Here is a 17826-nt window from a genome sequence, read left to right as displayed (position 1 = left end):
TAAGAGGTAACAGGGCTGACATTTCCACACCCTGGAATAAGAGCAGAGAAGGTGACCAGTGGTATCTTTTGTTTGTTTTGTTTTCAAAACAGAAGCTCTCGGAGCCCAGGCTAGCCTTGAACTCACTATGCAACATGGAACTCCTGATCCTTCTGCCACTGATACATATGTAGGCAAAATAAAAATACTTTATTTCTAAAGTGATCACGGTCGTACAGAACACCCTTCCATTCTGTAATGTCTGTTGTCCTTGCTTCTGTGTCCTTGTTTATTTTTCAGTTAGGGTCTCTTGTGACATCTAAGATGGCTTCAAACTCTTTATGCAGCCAGGGAGTACCTTGAACTCCTGACCTTGCCCAGCTTTGGTGTCTTAACCATGAGGATCTATAAGCTTGACAAAGACAAAGACCTTGTCTGTTCTGCTCAGCTGTCTAGCTTAGTAGATCATGAAATATCTGTTAGACAAATGAGTGGGTCTATCAGTTAACTCATAGTTTATAACAATTTAGTGGAGATCACACATGTGAAGAATTAATAAAATAATAAAGAGCGCAAGCATTGAGGTAAGATGTTTGAATTTTAGTCTCAGTTCTGAGCCTGAACCTTGCCATGGGGCAGGAGAGATGGCTCGGCCTTATGGGCATTTGCTCTTGCCTGGTACAGGGGTTCTATTCTCAGTACCTACACAGCAGCGCTTCACAGTCAATCCCAACTCCAGTTCCAGGGGATCCAACAGTTTTCTGACCTCCCTGGGCACCAGGCACACACATGATGCACAGAGATACATGAAAGCAAAACACACCATAAAATAAGATAGATAAATCTTAAAAAAAAAAAAAAAATTAAAAAAGGAGTCAGCACAGACCTAGGCATGTTCTCTAGCGTCAGCCTCAGTTGGTAAAAATCCCTGCCAGGAAAGCTCAAACTGCCCACATTTGGTGCAAGGTTGAGGGGACTGGGTGAAATGTGGGTGTGATGGAAAGGGCGGGGGCCACCACAGGGTGAGGTTTCACCTAAGACTGCTCTGCCAGCTGGCTCTGTAGCAGGGGCGGAGTCTCCCGTGGAGAAAAGTCTGCTGTTGCCTGAGGCACTGAGGGAGGAGAAGGAGCTGGAGACTTTGTGGTTGCCCACAGGCTATGGCGAAACCAGTCCAGAGGTTCCAACTGTGGTCTCCCCTCGGATTCCTGCTGCAGCTTGTGGCGTTGCTGGGGATACTCGGTCCACAGGTGAGTGCAGGGCCAGGGAACTGGGGGTGTAGCCGGTCAGTGGTCAGTAGGGACACCTTCTCTCTTTCCCTCCGGCTCAGGTCACCTAAAAGGACCCCTAGTGAGTGAACCCCTCATACACTTGGGGAGGGAGATGCCTCTTACAACCTGACTGGGGAGATGTACCTGCTCAGCCTCTTCTGCAACAGGGAAAGAGGGGGAGGGGCACGTGGGGAGGAGACAGTAGACATGAACTAAGGCCTCTAAAGCCGTTTGAGGATTCAGTTTTCTTGAAAAGGATGATCCACTTCTGAGACTTCTGCTGAGAAACTGTCTGAAACCATGGTTCAGTCTCTGGCCCTTGGTGACGCCCCTTCCCCTCGTGTGTATCTGGACCACTATTCCCTACGCTTAGAAATCTGCGGGGAGTGAATACCTTCTCTCTGCCCACCCTGGGCTCTAAGCGTTCACTCCACCTGGAGTCTTTTCACCTTCTCTGCCCCTCACCTCCAGCTAAAGGGACAGCATAGAATTAGACCCTGGGGGCCCCTCTCTAGCCCAGGCTAGTTGCCTAAATAATCATAGCTGTCAATGAATAATGGGAGCATGATGTAGCCAGATCTGACATTTCTAGAAAACCTAGAAATGAGAATAATAATAAAAATCTGAATTTTAAAAATAAAAATTTTAGCCTTTAATACCATTCCTTGGGAGGCAGAGGCAGGTGGATAGCTATGAGTTGGAGGCCAGCCTGGTCTATGTAACAAGTTCCAAGATATCCAGGATTACATAGAGAACCTCTGTCTCAAAAAAATAAAAAATAAATAAAAATAAATTTAAAAATAGTGTTTTTAAAAATAAAGGATCTGTAGGTGCTGGACATGGTATTAAATTTCTCTAATCCCAAAACTCTGGAGGCAGAAGGAGAATTGCCAACAGTTCAAAGCCAGTCTGCTCTACATGGCCGGCAGCAGAGCTACATCAGACCTTGTCTCACAAAACAACACAAAGATAATTAAAAGCAATGCTTTAAGCACTGTAAAGACCAAACAAAATTCTTTTTTTGGAACAGCTAATCAGAAAGCAGCCTTTTCTGTGGCCCATATCTCTGTCAAGCTGCAGATGGGAAGACTGAGGCCCAAAAGAGAGGCGATAGATGATGGGCTCCTGACTCTCCAGCAAATACCACTGGCTACACCCAAGACCTGAGGGTCCTGAAGCAGGATGTGGCCCTTGCAGGGGTGCGGCTAGGCCACCCGGATCTTAGGGTTCCTGCTCTGAGCTCAGCCTCACCCTGTTTGCTCAAGGAGGGCCCAGAGCTGGTAAGCATGCCCAGTAGGGGCCAGATGTAAGGTAGCTCCAGGCCTCCTTCCTGCAGCCATCAGGGGGAATACAGAGCTTGCCACCAAAAGCAGCTGAGCCAGTCTGGGGAAGCAGAAAGAGTCCTCCAAGAACAGACCCACATTTGACTAAGGAGAAGGAAACCACACTTTGGAGGAAACTCTACGTCCCATTTGTGCCATTCCTGACCGCCCTGTGTCTCAGTCTTCCTGACCTGTGCAATGGGGATACTCAATTGTTCCCATCCCAGAGGAAGGCTGCATGAATCAGGGAAAGCTTTTTGTTTGCCACTCAGCCATGACAACCCAAGTTTGAACCACCAGCACCCATGTAAAAGCCTATGACTGTGGGCATGAATGTAGCCACGGTGCTGGGTGGCAGGGGTTGGGGTTGGAGTGGGGTGATGGGCAGACTCCTGGAGCTCTCTGGCTAGTCTGGTTGAATGAATGTTCAGCTACAGAGCCTGTCTCAAAAGATAAGGTGGAAAGTAATGAAGGAAGACACCCAACACTGGCTTCTGCCTTCCACTCGTGTGTGTGTGTGTGTGTGTGTGTGTGTGTGTGTGTGTGTGTGTGCATACAAACATGCACACTGATGCATATAACACATCCCCACCTTTGGTCTACTTTGGAAGACAGAAAGATGTGGGGGAAAGGGAGGAAGTAAGAGTCAATGTCCCCTTGGCTCCCCCAGCTCACTCTGTACCCCTCCAATCCCCAATAAGATAAAGTTCATTTTTCTTCCCCTCTCTGTCTCTTCCAACAGAAAAATCTGGTTGCCTGGGACAAAGGCAAGGAGATCCTGGAACCCTCAGATGAAATGGTTTTGTTTCCCATTCTAGGTCCAATCCGTCAGGCCGGAGAGCCTTCTGTTTGTGTCTACCTTGGATGGAAGTCTCCATGCACTGAACAAGCAGACAGGGGACTTGAAGTGGACAGTGAAGGACGGTAAACAAGAAACATCTATCTCTCCTTAGGTCGCTCAGTGGCATGCAGTAGGCATTCACCTTGGCATCAAAGATAGGAACAAGAGCCCTAATGGGCTGGAGAGCTGGCTCAGTTGGTAAAGTGCTTGCCACACAGGCACAAGGACCCGAGTTTGGATTGCCAGCACCCACATACAACAAAAGCAAAACAACCACAACAGTGTGTTTCACGGCCCAGAGACAGGAAGATTCTTGGGACTTCCTAGCCATCCAGCCTAGCCAAATTAGTTCAGTAGGAGACTCTGTCTCAAAGAAAAGGATGGAAACCAAGTGAGGAAGATGTCTCTGACCTTTACACACACACACACACACACACACACACACACACACACACACACACAAGGATCCAGTAAGCCAGTATCCATAGGCAGCTTCACCACTTGCCAACTGTGTGGACTTGGGAAAATCACTTCAGCTCTCTGAGGCCCAATGGCTTCTCTTCTAAGACCCAAACTTGGGCAAAGCAGAATGACAGAGACTGCATGCAGAGCCTTTGTCATTTGCCAGGCTCTGCATCCGGCACAGGGTAAACACTTGGTGAGTTTGAGCTATGCTTTACAACAGAGTCGAAAAGAGATTCTCTGATTCCATGTCTTTCCCTGCAGACCCCATCATCCAGGGACCAATGTATGTTACAGAGTAAGTGAACTGGGGCTTCTATGAAAAGAGTGACTGGGGAGCCGTAGTTGTGTGAGGGTTTGGGGCGGGGCATATGGGAGTGTGTTAGAAGTTAGGAAGATCTCAACTGATGTGGAAAGGACTCCTGCTGCTCCAAGGTGCCTCCCACAAGGATGGGCTTTGCCAGGTAAGAAGGCGTAGGGAGAAGAACCGTCTGGAGACCATGGCTGTGCACCTAGCCTTCCCTATGTCCCTCTCTGCTCCACAGAATGGCCTTTCTCTCTGACCCAGCTGATGGCAGCCTGTACATCTTGGGAACCCAGAAACAACAGGGGCTGATGGTATGTTTCTTCTCATTGCCTGGGATGGGTTGGGGCAGGAATCCATCAGCAGAGAGCCAATTGGTGAAAGGACAGTGTGTCAGAGTGGTGTCTTTTGAAGCTGTAAGGCAAGGCTCTAAACACTGTAAAGGGTTGTCTGTAGTGGCAAGTCTGGCTGTGTCCACAAAGCAGAATGTCAGAGCTCTGGGTATATCATAGGGCATCTCCAGAACTCTAGGGACATTAAGGTGAAAACTGTATTGGTTAGCTTTTGCCAAATAACGTATCACTCATAAATTCAAAGACATAAAACCAAAAAAAAAAAAAAGAAAGAAAGAAAGAAAGAAAGAAAGAAAGAAAGAAAGAAAGAAAGAAAAATAATTAGTCTGGGTGCATCTGGGTAGTTCTGCTACTCTGAGTTTGCTCATTCATGGGCGAGTCAGCTGGATGGCTCTGGTTCTGAAAGTTGGTGGTTTATAAACATCTCACCCTGTGCCCCCTGTTAAAACCCATAGGAAACCCGAATAGAGGAGACTCACTTACATAATACAGACTCGAGTCTGACAGAAAGAGAGAGAGAGAGAGAGAGAGAGAGAGAGAGAGAGAGAGAGAGAGAGAAACCAGAGAGACAGAGACAGACAGAGAGAGAAAGAGAGACAGACAGACAGACAGAGACAGAGAAAAAAGAGAGAATGGGCAAAGGAGGGCAGCGAGCAAAGGGCAGAGCCACACTCACCACCAACACTGAGTCCAAACAGAGCATCAATCTCGCTGAGTCTTTTGTGACCACTGAATTTTAAAGCTTGTGTGAGTGTGGGTGTGAGTGGTCTGTATGGGTGCGTCTGTGTGTTCATGTGCATGTGTGTATACATTTATGTGTGTCTGTGTTTATGTGCCTTTGTGTGTTCTTACATGTATATGTGTGTATCTATTTGTTTGAAGTAGTTCATCAGGTGGAATCAGTGAATCGTGTGGAGTCTTGGCACACAGTGTGGGGTCTTCTGCAGTTCTTTAAGAGGCTCATAGGAAGAGTGACTGAGGGTGCTGGCTCTGGGGTTGGTCTACCTGAGTGCCATGAGCTGACTTACGCATCCCTTCTGAACTCCAACTTCCTTTCCTAGGAAATGGAAAGACAGGTGCCTGGTTGTTTTGTCCAGCAGGGCATTAAACAGGGTCCAGGGAGATCACCCAAGAGAGAATGGGGGGAAAAAACAAGTGAACAAAAAGAACCACGGCTTGTCAATAGGCTGATCAAACCGTAATTTTTACTTTTTCACACAGGGGTTATATACACAAAAAGGCAGGATGTGGGGAAGGGGATGACACAGGAGAGTAGGTGTTCAGGGGGAGTACAGGTATCTTCCAGAACAGAGTGTCAGCTGGGTGAAGGTTCAGGGGACAGTTCACTATGACTCCGCCTATGATTCACTTGTCCTTATCTAAGTTGGTACTATCCACCAAGGCTACCTATCTACAAGGTCTATGACAACCCAGTCTGGCAAATTTCCACCAAAGCTGCTTGTTTACAATATCTTACAGCTATCTGTTTCCGTGTTTTTCCACAGAAACCCTAGACTTTGTGTTAGCAGGCTGACTTAGACCTATGGCTGATTTTAGGCCTTCAGTGTATAAGCAAAGCCACCCCTGATACCTAGTAAATAGGTCTCTCTAGGCTGACCTTGGGAGAGTGTGGCACACTATGTGCTGTGTATGCTTCTTCTCTTACACATTCTTGGACCTTTTCCCTCTCAGAAACTGCCATTCACCATCCCAGAGCTGGTTCATGCCTCTCCCTGTCGCAGCTCTGATGGTGTCTTCTACACAGGTGAGTATCTCTGCAGCCCATGGGGGCTAAATCCAGCTAGTAAGAAGGGAGACCTAGGTCCTGTCAGACCAACTTGGGCCAGGAACAAAAGGGCACACACACCTCTTCCTACACCATCTTGAGAGTTGGCACACTTTCCTCCTCCACAGGACGGAAGCAGGATGCCTGGTTTGTGGTGGACCCTGAGACAGGGGAGACTCAGATGACACTGACCACAGAGGGCCTCTCTACTCCTCAACTGTACATTGGCCAAACACGTAAGTCAGATGTTCCCTATACCTGGGAAGAAGCCCCCTCTTTTTCTTTGTCCAGGCTTGACAGTTGCTATCTAAGTTGAATCCAGGCTTGCCAGTCAATCTGACAATCATTAATAAACATTTTTACTGAGCACTGACCATGGAGCTAGAGGTGTAGTGGTGAGCTTGGTCATCAGGCCTACAATTCAAATGCTTGAGAAGTCTCCAGTCCTACACCAAGAGGGACAGGCTCTGAAATCGGGTTTGAGAAGCACCATATGACCATCCTTCTGGTAGCCTTGCTTGTGACACACAGAGTACACGGTCTCCATGCATGACCCACGGACACCAGCCCTGCGCTGGAACACAACCTACCGACGCTATTCAGCACCCCCCATGGATGGCTCACCTGGGAAATGTGAGTACCACCTTTCTCAGCCTTAATTTGGAGCAAAGTCCCCAACCTGGGAAGCCCTGAGTGACATCAGGACCAAGTACTACCACATATTGACCCACTGATATGCTGTCCCCTCACTTGCTAAATGACACAGCCTGACAGATGACCTGGGATGACTCTGATGATCACATAGCCTGAGCAATACATCTGAACTTCTCCATGCCCCAAATGACCCCAGCCAGGTAGCCCGAGGTGACTCCTTGCATCTTAAGGGATCCCCCAAACAACCTCCCCAATATCTTGCACAATCCCATCAAGTCCTAACTGATCTCAGCATGGCGGTCAACTCTTGCAAATGGCCTTGTATGACTCCCCAGTATCATTATTATACCTATCCTACTCAACTTCCTGAGGAACCTCACAGGGGCTCCTAACTGACCCCTCAAATCTTGACTTTGTCATTCCTCATGGGGCACTATGCAGGTAACTCTGATACATGACTGACCCCGCCAAGGCTCCTAACTGACCCCTTCATATTCCAAGTGCTTCCCAAAGGACCCACCAGCCTACTTGACCCACCTTAATGAACATCAATCTGACCATGTCTGTGATTGACAACCTGTATCCTAAAATCCCTCTCTCAAATGACCTCCCATCTTAAATGACCTAGACAAACATATGAGTTAACTTTGGAGGGCCCCAACCAATCCCTTTCTGTTTGAAACAAACTCCAGTTGATCTTCCTGTGTCCCAGTACCCTCCATGACCTTTGCACACATGAATAAGCTCCCAACCCAGCTGCTTTCTGATGTGTCCCATGAGATCTCTCTGACATCTCCCCAGCTGTCTTTCTCGGTAGACATGAGCCACCTGACATCCTGTGGGATGGGCCTGCTTCTCACTGTGGATCCAGGAAGTGGAATTGTGCTGTGGACACAGGACCTGGGAGTGCCTGTGACAGGGATCTACACATGGCATCAAGATGGTCTGCGCCAGCTGCCTCATCTTACACTGGCTCGGGACACCCTACATTTCCTTGTCCTCCGCTGGGGCCACATCCGTCTTCCTGCCTCCAGCTCCCAGGACAGAGCCACCCAGTTCTCTTCCTTAGACACCCAGCTTTTGTAAGTGTCCATCTATAGAACCCAGGGAAGGAGTTTCTGGAGGTGTCACAGCCCCAGTGGAATAGCCAATCATAATGACCCACCAATACAGCTGAATTAGGTGTCAAGAAAGTGTTCCTAGGACTCCTGGATAGTCAACATTTAGCAGTGATTCAGTTCTGGGAGGGTCCTCTGGGTCCCATCCTGTTTTGGTCTAAAGATGCTATACCGAACTGATTGTTCAATACTTTAAGTGCTACCCTTTCTTACGCCATTCCAAGACACAGAGTAGAAAAGTCAGGGATTGCCCATGTGTTCCATTTGCTCCACAAAAGCTAGCTGGCCATTTATTATATGCCAGTCATTTACTAGGCTCTGAGAGTTCAGCAGAGTCAGTGTTCCTGCCAACTGGAAACTCGGAGTCTAGTGTGGGAGCAGACATATAAAAGGCAACCACAACACAGTGAAATAAGGGTAAAGAGACCTCCTGAATACCTCAGAATGAATTTAGAAAAAAGATGGTACTGTGGGGCTGGGCATGGTGCTGGACACCTTTAATCCCAGCCCCCTGGAGCCAGTGGCAGGCAGATATCTGTGAGTTTGAGACGAGCTAGAGCTGCCTCCCCTTCATCCCTACACACACACACACACACACACACACACACACACACACACAGAGAGAGAGAGAGAGAGAGAGAGAGAGAGAGAGAGAGAGAGAGAGAGGTGCTGGAGAGGCAGCACAGTACTAAAGGGTATTGGCTGCTCTTCCAAAGGACCCAGGTTCAATTCCCAGCACTCATATGCCTCACAACCCTCTGTAACTCCAGTTCCAAGTGACCCGATGCCCTCTTTCTGACCTCTGTGAGCACCATGCATGTGTGGAGTATACGGACATACATGCAGGCAAAACACCCCTACATGTAGAAAATAAAACGTATTGAAATAAGATGATGCCATAGGCAGCAAAGCTCAGGGTACTAAGTAGAGGGGGATGGAGAAGGATGAAGACTGGAGATCAGGAGGACCAGGATGGTTACAGTTCAGTCTGTAAGCAAAGAGGCAAAGGCTTCCAGAAGTTCATGGCTGTTGTCATTTTCAGTAGTTCAAACCACTAAAAGAGAGAAAGAAGCAAAAGATGAAGAGAGAGGTGATGAGTTCCAATTTAGAAAAATGAGTTTCTTTCTTTCTTTCTTTCTTTCTTTCTTTCTTTCTTTCTTTCTTTCTTTCTTTCTGGATTTTTATTTTGAGACATGGTTTTTCTGTGTAACATCCCTAGGTGTCCTGTAACTCACTTGATAGACCAGGCTGGCCTCAAACTCTCAGAGATTTGCCTGCTTCTGCCTCTCAAGTTCTAAGATTAAAGGTGTGCACCACCACTTGGTGAAAACTGAGTTCTTATTGAGGTCTGGACCAGATGTGGTGGTGCATATCTATACTCTCGGTATGTTGCTGGCAGAGCATCATGAATTTGAGGCTAGCCTGGGCTACATAATAAGAACCCCCCCATCTTTAAAAAAAAAAGTGAGGCATACTTTGAGAAAACGTTGTTATAGATTTTATACCAGTTAGTTTTTCTACAAAACAAACTGTTACAACTCTTGTAGCTTAGAAGCAATAGATACTTGCTATTTTTCACGATTCTGTGGGTCATCCAGGTATGGTTTTGTTTTGTTTTGTTTTGTTTTGTTTTGTTTTGTTGTTTTGTCATTGTCTGTCTGTTTCTCTGAAATCATCCAGTGACTTGGTGGAGGCAATGATCCAGGACAGTATCACTTACCTATTCAGTAGTTGGTGGGCCATTTGGCTGAGGAGGTGTCAAATAAAATGTTTCATTTATATGCCATAAGGTCTTTCTGTGGGAGAGTAGGCTTCCTTACCCGGTAGTCTCAGGGCTTCACATAACAGTACTGAAGGGCAACACCCAATGCTCAAGAATCATTCTAGTCTATGTATTATATGTGTCTCATTGACTAAAGCAAGTAACATGGTCAACTCTAGAGTCAGTATGGAAGAAAATACAAAGGACACAGGAAATCAATGCTGAAGCTACCCACCAGCATTACTCAGCCTTCTCTTTCCCCTCCCTCTAGGATGACACTGTATGTGGGGAGAGAAGAAGCTGGTTTCTATGTCTCTAAAGCACTGGTCCATGCTGGGGTGGCCCTCGTGGTGAGAAGGGGATCTGTGAGTGGGCTGCAGGAGGGCTAGAGCAGGAAAGGAGCATCTTGTACATGTGGCTCTCCATCTTCTGCTATAGCCCCGTGGACTGACTCTGGCACCCATGGATGGCCCCACAACAGATGAGGTGACACTTCAAGTCTCAGGGGAGCGAGAGGGCTCACCCAGCACTGCTGTCAGATACCCCTCAGGCAGCATTGCCCTCCCCAGCCAGTGGCTACTCATTGGTGAGGTCCCCTGATTTAAACTTGAAGTAGATGAAGATAAAAGACTCATAAAACCAATTTCTGGATTTAAATACACACCCTCAACACTCTGGCTTTTATTCTGACACTTAGGATACCATGAAACTCCCCCAGTCCTGCACACCACCATGCTGAGGGTTCATCCCACCCCAGGTAAAGATTCTGCTGAGACAAGAGGCTCAGAGGACCTTCATACTCCAGCTCTCTTCTTTGAGGTCAGTACTGGGATGGCAGGGGCTGTGGGTGGATTGAGAAGACACGCATGCAGCCTGTACCTCTTCCCTAGTCAATCTCATGGAAGTTACCAGAAAGCATTTTGTTGCTGCTACTACTAGGCATGTTTAAAATGTCAAAATGATATTGGCTTCATAAATCACAAAGCATACTTCCCAGATTCTTTTCCCGTACTCTTCAGTGTAAACATTGTAAAATATTCATCACAGTGAGAAATTGAAAACAGAAAAACTATAAAGCCCTGCTCTCCTGGGAGAGATTGGAGAAGCACTAGTAAGTAGCTCAAGGTTAGAAGAAGCAATAATTTTCAAATTACCTGGGAGTTTGCTCCAGTCACACCAAATTCCTAATCTCTAGAGATAAACCTCATAGTTTCAAGCCTCAAACATGTGAATTTTAATGACATTCAAAAATACTGGTCTTCAGTTAGGTTTGATTAACTTTCCTGAGTGCCATAATGTTTCAGAACCACAGACAGCACCAAGTAGCCCATCATACAACCCCTCCCTATCCCATCAGCTAAGCCCTGCCCTGGCCCCACTGATGAAGATATGGGGGGTTCACACAGGAGGGAGCTTTCACCACAAATGAAACCTGATTTGTTCCTAGCTCCTAAACCTGAGGAGGGAGGATTCAGAACTACATCCTGAAGAGAAAGCTTCAGACTCTTATCCAGGGCTGGGATCTCAAGACCTGCTAGCAGCTAGCTTCACTGCCGTCCTCCTGGGAGCCTGGGTCCTCTACCTGATGAGGCAGGTAAGTCCAACATTCTGACATTGTTCATTTTAGAGTCTTCCTAGAGAGAACTCTGCTTCTCGCTTACCTGACTCCAGCAGACTCTGCCTTCCTCCTAGGAGCCCCTGCTCCTGTGCTCTGTGAGTCCAAGCTCTATTGTGAACCCAGCTCTAGCAAGGTGTGGGGTCCATCAGGGGAAGGCTGGTAGTCACTAAAACCCATATGTTACAGCAGCAACAGAGTCTTTCAGCACCTTCAGGCCCTCCTGACCTCTCACAGGATGCTCAGACACAGCCTTCAAGGGACATCCTGAAGGACCAGAGATTTCAAAACCCCTCAGAGCCAACACAGCCAGCCCATGACCCTGAAGGTAAACTTGAGTCATCAAAATTGGGGAGTCAAAGGTAGAGAAAAAGGAAAGGTGAATATGATTTAATTTCAAAGTTGACTTGTCAGAAACCACAGATGGTGGGATCAATCAATAAGGGACAGTCTCCTTGAGTGTCTTTTTGTTATAATTTTATTGCTATTTTCAGGGTCTCTGGTTGTAGATAGAACTGTGGTCAGCTAGCTTTTAAAGAGTTGCCTTTGCACAGAGGAACGCAACCAAGGTGAATCAGGGTCATGTGGAAAACACTGTATTCTCAAAATGTAGTCTTGCTTTGTCACTAGTCCTGTCATCCTGGTTACTAGCTTCCCAGCCCCACCTAAATGACTTGCATCTTTTTTTGTGGTCAAGAATGTGTCTTCCTGCTTTAGGCCTTCCCCACCCACAGGTGGGTTCTCTTCCCTGAGGCTTGAGGAATGTTCCTCTGACTCAGGGATAATGTCCTCCTCCCAGAATGTATCCCGGGGGAAGTGAAGGCCTGAAATCTTACATTCAGTTCTGCTTTCTGGAACCTGCATTCTTTTGCTCAGGTCTAGGGGTAAAGAAAAAGCCTGTATATATTTTATAAATATAAAATTATAAAGACCATTTTATAATTTTTCACTCTACAAGTCCAAGTAAATAATCATTCCATTGTATCCCAAAACCCATTTCCCTGGACCACAAGACTCTGGAGTGGAGTCCACTTGTCTTTCTGCAGACAAGACTCTATTTTCCCAGGTCTATTCTTGCTAGTGTGTGTGTGTGCACCTGCCAGTAGCATCTGGTTGTCTTTCTGCAGACAAGACTCTGTATTTTTCCAGAGCTGTTCTTGCTAGTGTGTGTGTGTGTGTGCGTGTGCGTGTGTATACATGCGCGTGCGCATGCATGCATGCATGCATGCATCAACCTCTCTCAGCCTCCTCAGTGCTGGGATTATTATGCCCAGCTTCTTACATGTATACTAGGCTCTAACTCAGTTCTCATAGCAAAGCAGGCATTTTATTGACCGAGGCATCTCCCTAGTCTCAACCTTACCCATCTTAATTGCACACCAAGACTGTGCTGTACTGTAGGCGTGGACTAAAAAAGCCAACATCGCCTTTATTCACTATTCCTGTGCTCACTCTCATCACACTTCTGTCTACTTGAATTCATCTTTTTATTTAAAGCAATTCAATGTCAATGAAAAGAAGTGTTACAAGTGTTAGAGGAGACTGTAGAGAGAAAAGAGGAAAACATCAGGGAGCAGAAGGTGCTCAAAGCAGAGTCACACAGCCATTATCACCTGCTCCTTCCTCCATGTATCTACTTGGCCCTCACACTGATAGAGATGCCATTACTGTCATCCCTGAGGCACTTGCCTAGCCACACCAATGGCAGCACCAGCCACTGCAGCACACCCAGCACAGAAGGGTTGGAAGTCTAAAGAATGGTCAAGATGGCAGGTGGGTCTGGACTAGAGCTGGCAGAGGCAGGCAGGAAAAATGACTGTGGGCAGAGATCACTAAGAGGACAATATCTTCTTTCCCTGTAGCTGGAGAGCCCACTGTGGTGGGGAAGATTTCCTTCAACCCCAAGGATGTGCTGGGCCGTGGGGCAGGAGGAACTTTTGTTTTCCGGTGAGTGGCAGGTGGACCCCAAGTCACAGCTCTTGTCATTTGCAGCCCTTTTGACAACAACCATCCGGAAGGACAAACATCCTTCCAGACTCCCAGATGTGGGGATAAGTGCCAAGTCTTTTCCTTATCTGCTCTCTCTAAACCCCCACCCCCACCCCTGGGCCACCTCTCAGAGGACAGTTTGAGGGACGTGCAGTAGCTGTGAAGAGGCTTCTCCGAGAGTGCTTCAGCTTGGTTCGGCGAGAGGTGCAGCTGCTGCAGGAGTCTGACCGGCACCCCAATGTGCTCCGCTACTTCTGCACTGAGCGTGGTCCCCAGTTCCACTATATTGCCTTGGAGCTCTGCCAGGCCTCCTTGCAAGAGGTGAGATGGGAGCACAAGGAGGTAGGGAGGGGGAGGCCTTGGGCTGGAGAGTGACATTTTGTCCCTCCCTTATCTTAGTATGTGGAGAGTCCAGACCTAGACCGCTGGGGCCTGGAGCCCACCACAGTGCTGCAGCAGATGATGTCTGGCCTGGCCCACCTACATTCCTTACACATAGGTACTCTGTATTGCTTCCAGTCCTTAGCCCCCTGCTTAGCCTCCTCCCCATTGGCCGTCACTCACTCTCTCTATTCCCTTCCTGTGTGTAGTACACCGTGACCTCAAGCCAGGCAACATTCTCATGGCTGGGCCTGACAGCCAGGGCCAAGGGAGAGTGGTCATCTCTGACTTCGGGCTCTGCAAGAAAATACCTGCCGGCCATTGTAGCTTCAGTCTCCATTCTGGTATTCCTGGCACAGAAGGCTGGATGGCACCAGAACTCCTGCAGCTGCCCCCAAACAGCCCAGTGAGTCTGCCCACTAGTCACAAGGCTTCCTCTGTGTCCTACTTCTTCTCTGAAAGAGATCCCAGGGGATAATCTACTCCCTCTTCCCCAAGGCAGTCTCCATTAGGGTCTGTTCTGTAGCTAGGCAATGTCTGAAGACGTTTTGGCTGGCTTGCCTTGGGAAGAAATCACCTCTGACATTCTGCAAGGCCAGGGATGCTGCTAAACATGCCACAGTACACAGGGGACCATCCGCTCCTCACAGTTACATGTCAGTACCACTGTCTTAGGGTTTCCATTAGTGTGAAGAGCATCATGACCAAGGTAACTCTTAGAAACATTTAACTGGGACTGCTTATAGTTTCAGAGGTTCGGTCCATTATCATCATGGTGGGAAGCATGGTAGAGTGCAGACAGACATGGCGCTGGAGGAGCCAAGAGTTCTACATATTGATCCAAAGGCAGCCAAGAGGATGGTCTGGTTCCACACTGGGCGAAGGCCTGAGCCTTAGAGACCTCAAAGCCAACCCCCTGAGTGACACACCTACTTCAATGAGACCACACTTCCTAACAGTGCCACTCCCCATGGGCTAAGCATTCAAACATATGAGTCTAAAAGGGCCAAACCTATTCAAACCATCACAACCACCCAAGTTGAAAAACCATGACCAAAAAATGACCTTGTTGACACTGGGTCTAGCTACCTAACCTAGACCAGCCTTGAACTCTCAACTTTCCCACTTCAGCCTCCTGTGATTACAAATATCATACCTGGTTTTTTGGGGTTTGCTTGTTTGTTTGTTTGGTTGGTTGGCTTTGGTTTTTCAAGACAGGGTTTCTCTGTGTAGCCCTGGCTGTCCTGGAACTCACTCTGTAGACCAGGCTGGCCTTGAACTCAGAAATCCGCCTGCCTCTGCCTCCCAAGTGCTGGGATTAAAGGCGCGCGCCACCACTGCCCGGCCAAGTTAAACATTTTCTAAACCAGGTAAGGTGGGCAGTGGTGGTGCACACCTTTAATTCTAGCACTTGGGAGGCAGAAGCAGGCGGATTTCTGAGTTCAAGGCCAGCCTGGTCTACAGAGTGAGTTCCAGGACAGCCAAGGCTATACAGAGAAACCCTGTCTCAAAAAAAAGAAAAAAAAAAAAAAAAAGTGACCCAGCTTAAACTAGTTTATGCAAAGCTGAGGCAGGAGGACCTTGAGTTCAAGCTACATAGAAAAAAGATGCTGGCTCTTACCTGTTCTGACCTAATCACTTATGTAGGACCAATACCAGTGTAAACTAAGTATTTTTAACATTGGGGAAATACAGCCCCCCCCCTCCCACACACACCTTGAATTACCAAATGCACTTGGAAAAAAATTCAGCTCTCCTGGTGACAATCAGTGGTGGTCAGGTTACTCTGGTCAACCTCACTCAGTTTCACTACCTGTATCTGTTCACAAGAAGGAAAAACAGGACCAAAAGTTCAGTAGGGGCAAAGAAACCATCTCTTGAGTCCTGGTATCAACAACCCCTGACCCCCCGCTCCCCACTGCTCTACAGGTCCAGAGGGATTTTAGCAAGGCCTGCTTCCTCCTTCTCACGCCCACTCTCTGGCCCCCAGACCAGCGCTGTGGATATCTTCTCTGCGGGCTGCGTGTTCTATTACGTGCTTTCGGGTGGCAGCCACCCCTTTGGAGAGAGTCTCTACCGCCAGGCCAACATCCTCTCAGGGGATCCCTGTCTGGCTCAGCTGCAGGAAGAGACCCATGGTGAGTGAGAGTCAGACAGGAGCAGCAAAGATGAGAGAGAGCAAGGAGGCATGAGACTGAGGACATATATAAAATAACCCATTCTCTCTTCTGCCCTCCAGACAAGGTTGTGGCATTGGACTTAGTGAAAGCCATGCTGAGCCTGCTTCCCCAGGATCGACCCTCGGCAAGATGGGTACTGGCCCACCCCCTCTTTTGGAGCAGAGCTAAGGAGCTCCAGTTCTTCCAGGTCAGATGGTCTTGGGAAGGGGCCTCCCAAAACTTTTAAGTTTGAGTCCTATCTTAGTTACTGTTCTATTGCTGTGAGGAGACACCATGACCAAGGCAACTCTTATAAAGGGAACATTTCATTGGGGACTTGCTTACAGTTTCAGATTATTATCTTGGTGTTGTGGTGGAAGGCAGGCATGATAGGTGCTACAGTAGGAGCTATGAACTCACATCTGATCCATAGTTGCAGGCCAAAAAAGGAACATTGGGCCTGGTGTGGGCTTTTGAAACCTCTAAGCCCCCACCTAGTGACACATGTATTCTAATAAGACCACACCTAATTCTTCCCAAACATTTCCACTAACTGGGCACCAGACACCCAAACCCTGTGGAGGCCACTCTCATTCAAACCATCACAGGTCCTGAACAAGAAAAAGGGAAATCAGAGTGGCTAAGGGAAAACAGAGCCTTGTCACCTCGGCCCATGAGATCTGTGCATTTGCTCTAACTGTCCCTATATGGAAATACTGTCCACTCTCATCTGCAGTCATTCATGCTGTGACGTCAATATAGATAATCCTTTCATATGTGACCCTGGGCAAGGGTTACACCTGAGCTACAGGCTACCTGTAGGACAGAAGCAACAACTCTTCCTTCAAGGTGGGTGGGGGCATTGAGGTAGGGCATAGGGAAGCCATACTATCCAGGAAGCAATAGCCCCTGTCATCCCAAGACATTTTGCTACTCCAACATTAGCCACCTGACACAGTCCTGGCCTTAAGGTCTCTCTGATAATGACCACAAGGCTCAGGCACTCTGTGGGGTCCTAGGATGTCAGTGACTGGTTGGAAAAGGAACCAGAACAGGGACCTCTCGTGATGGCGCTGGAAGCAGGAAGCTACAAAGTGGTCCGGGAAAACTGGTACAAGCATATCTCAGCACCTCTGCAGGAAGGTAGAGGCCTCACTTGGGTGAGTCTGAAGGGCAGGGTCCCAGTGGGAACACCTCTGCAGCTCATCTCTCTGCCCGCAGATCTGAAAAGGTTCCGGTCATACAAAGGGACGTCAGTGAGAGACCTGCTCCGGGCCATGAGGAACAAGGTATGTTCTAGAGCCTGGGTGGGACATAGATCAGGGATGGTCTGCCACAGCTAAGTCGGGATCCTTGTCCTGCCCATCCCCAGAAGCACCACTACAGGGAGCTCCCAGCTGAGGTGCGAGATCAGGGATGGTCTGCCACAGCTAAGTCAGGATCCTTGTCCTGCCCATCCCCAGAAGCACCACTACAGGGAGCTCCCAGCTGAGGTGCGCCAGACACTAGGCCAACTTCCTGCTGGCTTCATCCAGTACTTCACACACCGCTTCCCGAGGCTGTTGCTCCACACTCACCGTGCCATGAGGACCTGTGCTTCTGAGAGCCTCTTCCTGCCCTACTATCCACCAGCTTTGGAAGGCAGGAGGTCCTGCCAGATGCCACAAAGAGTTGAGACATCCAGAGGCCCCAAAGGCGGACCAAGAAGTTAAGCCTGTGGCTCAACCTGGCCTCAGGAGTGTCAGAAAAGATGGGCAGCAGTTTAAGGGGCTGAGGCTGTTAGAACAGAAAACTTCTGGGAGCAGGGGACCCTCAAGAAATATAGGACCAAAA

The 17826-nt window shown here is 48.2% G+C and overlaps 1 protein-coding gene across 1 annotated transcript; it reads left to right on the top strand.

Annotated features, from left to right (window-relative positions):
* Window positions 1-1057: 1057 nt before the first annotated feature.
* On the top strand, window positions 1058-17713 carry Ern2 (endoplasmic reticulum to nucleus signaling 2). The gene is given in 23 exon segments (XM_034508360.2): window positions 1058-1226; window positions 3388-3493; window positions 4137-4170; window positions 4418-4490; window positions 6222-6294; window positions 6444-6551; window positions 6847-6948; window positions 7787-8051; window positions 10121-10199; window positions 10288-10435; window positions 10547-10668; window positions 11297-11443; window positions 11654-11792; window positions 13327-13411; window positions 13585-13774; window positions 13853-13952; window positions 14044-14240; window positions 15825-15972; window positions 16074-16201; window positions 17013-17136; window positions 17215-17282; window positions 17457-17645; window positions 17648-17713. Coding segments are annotated over 23 exon segments (2736 nt in total). The 5' UTR covers window positions 1058-1136; the 3' UTR covers window positions 17669-17713.
* The last annotated feature ends 113 nt before the right edge of the window (window positions 17714-17826 follow it).

This window comes from Arvicanthis niloticus, chromosome 1 (genome assembly GCF_011762505.2).
Source record: "Arvicanthis niloticus isolate mArvNil1 chromosome 1, mArvNil1.pat.X, whole genome shotgun sequence".
NCBI lineage: Eukaryota > Metazoa > Chordata > Mammalia > Rodentia > Muridae > Arvicanthis > Arvicanthis niloticus.
Note: the sequence above shows the minus strand (reverse complement) of the source record. Positions and strands in the feature narration are given on the sequence as shown.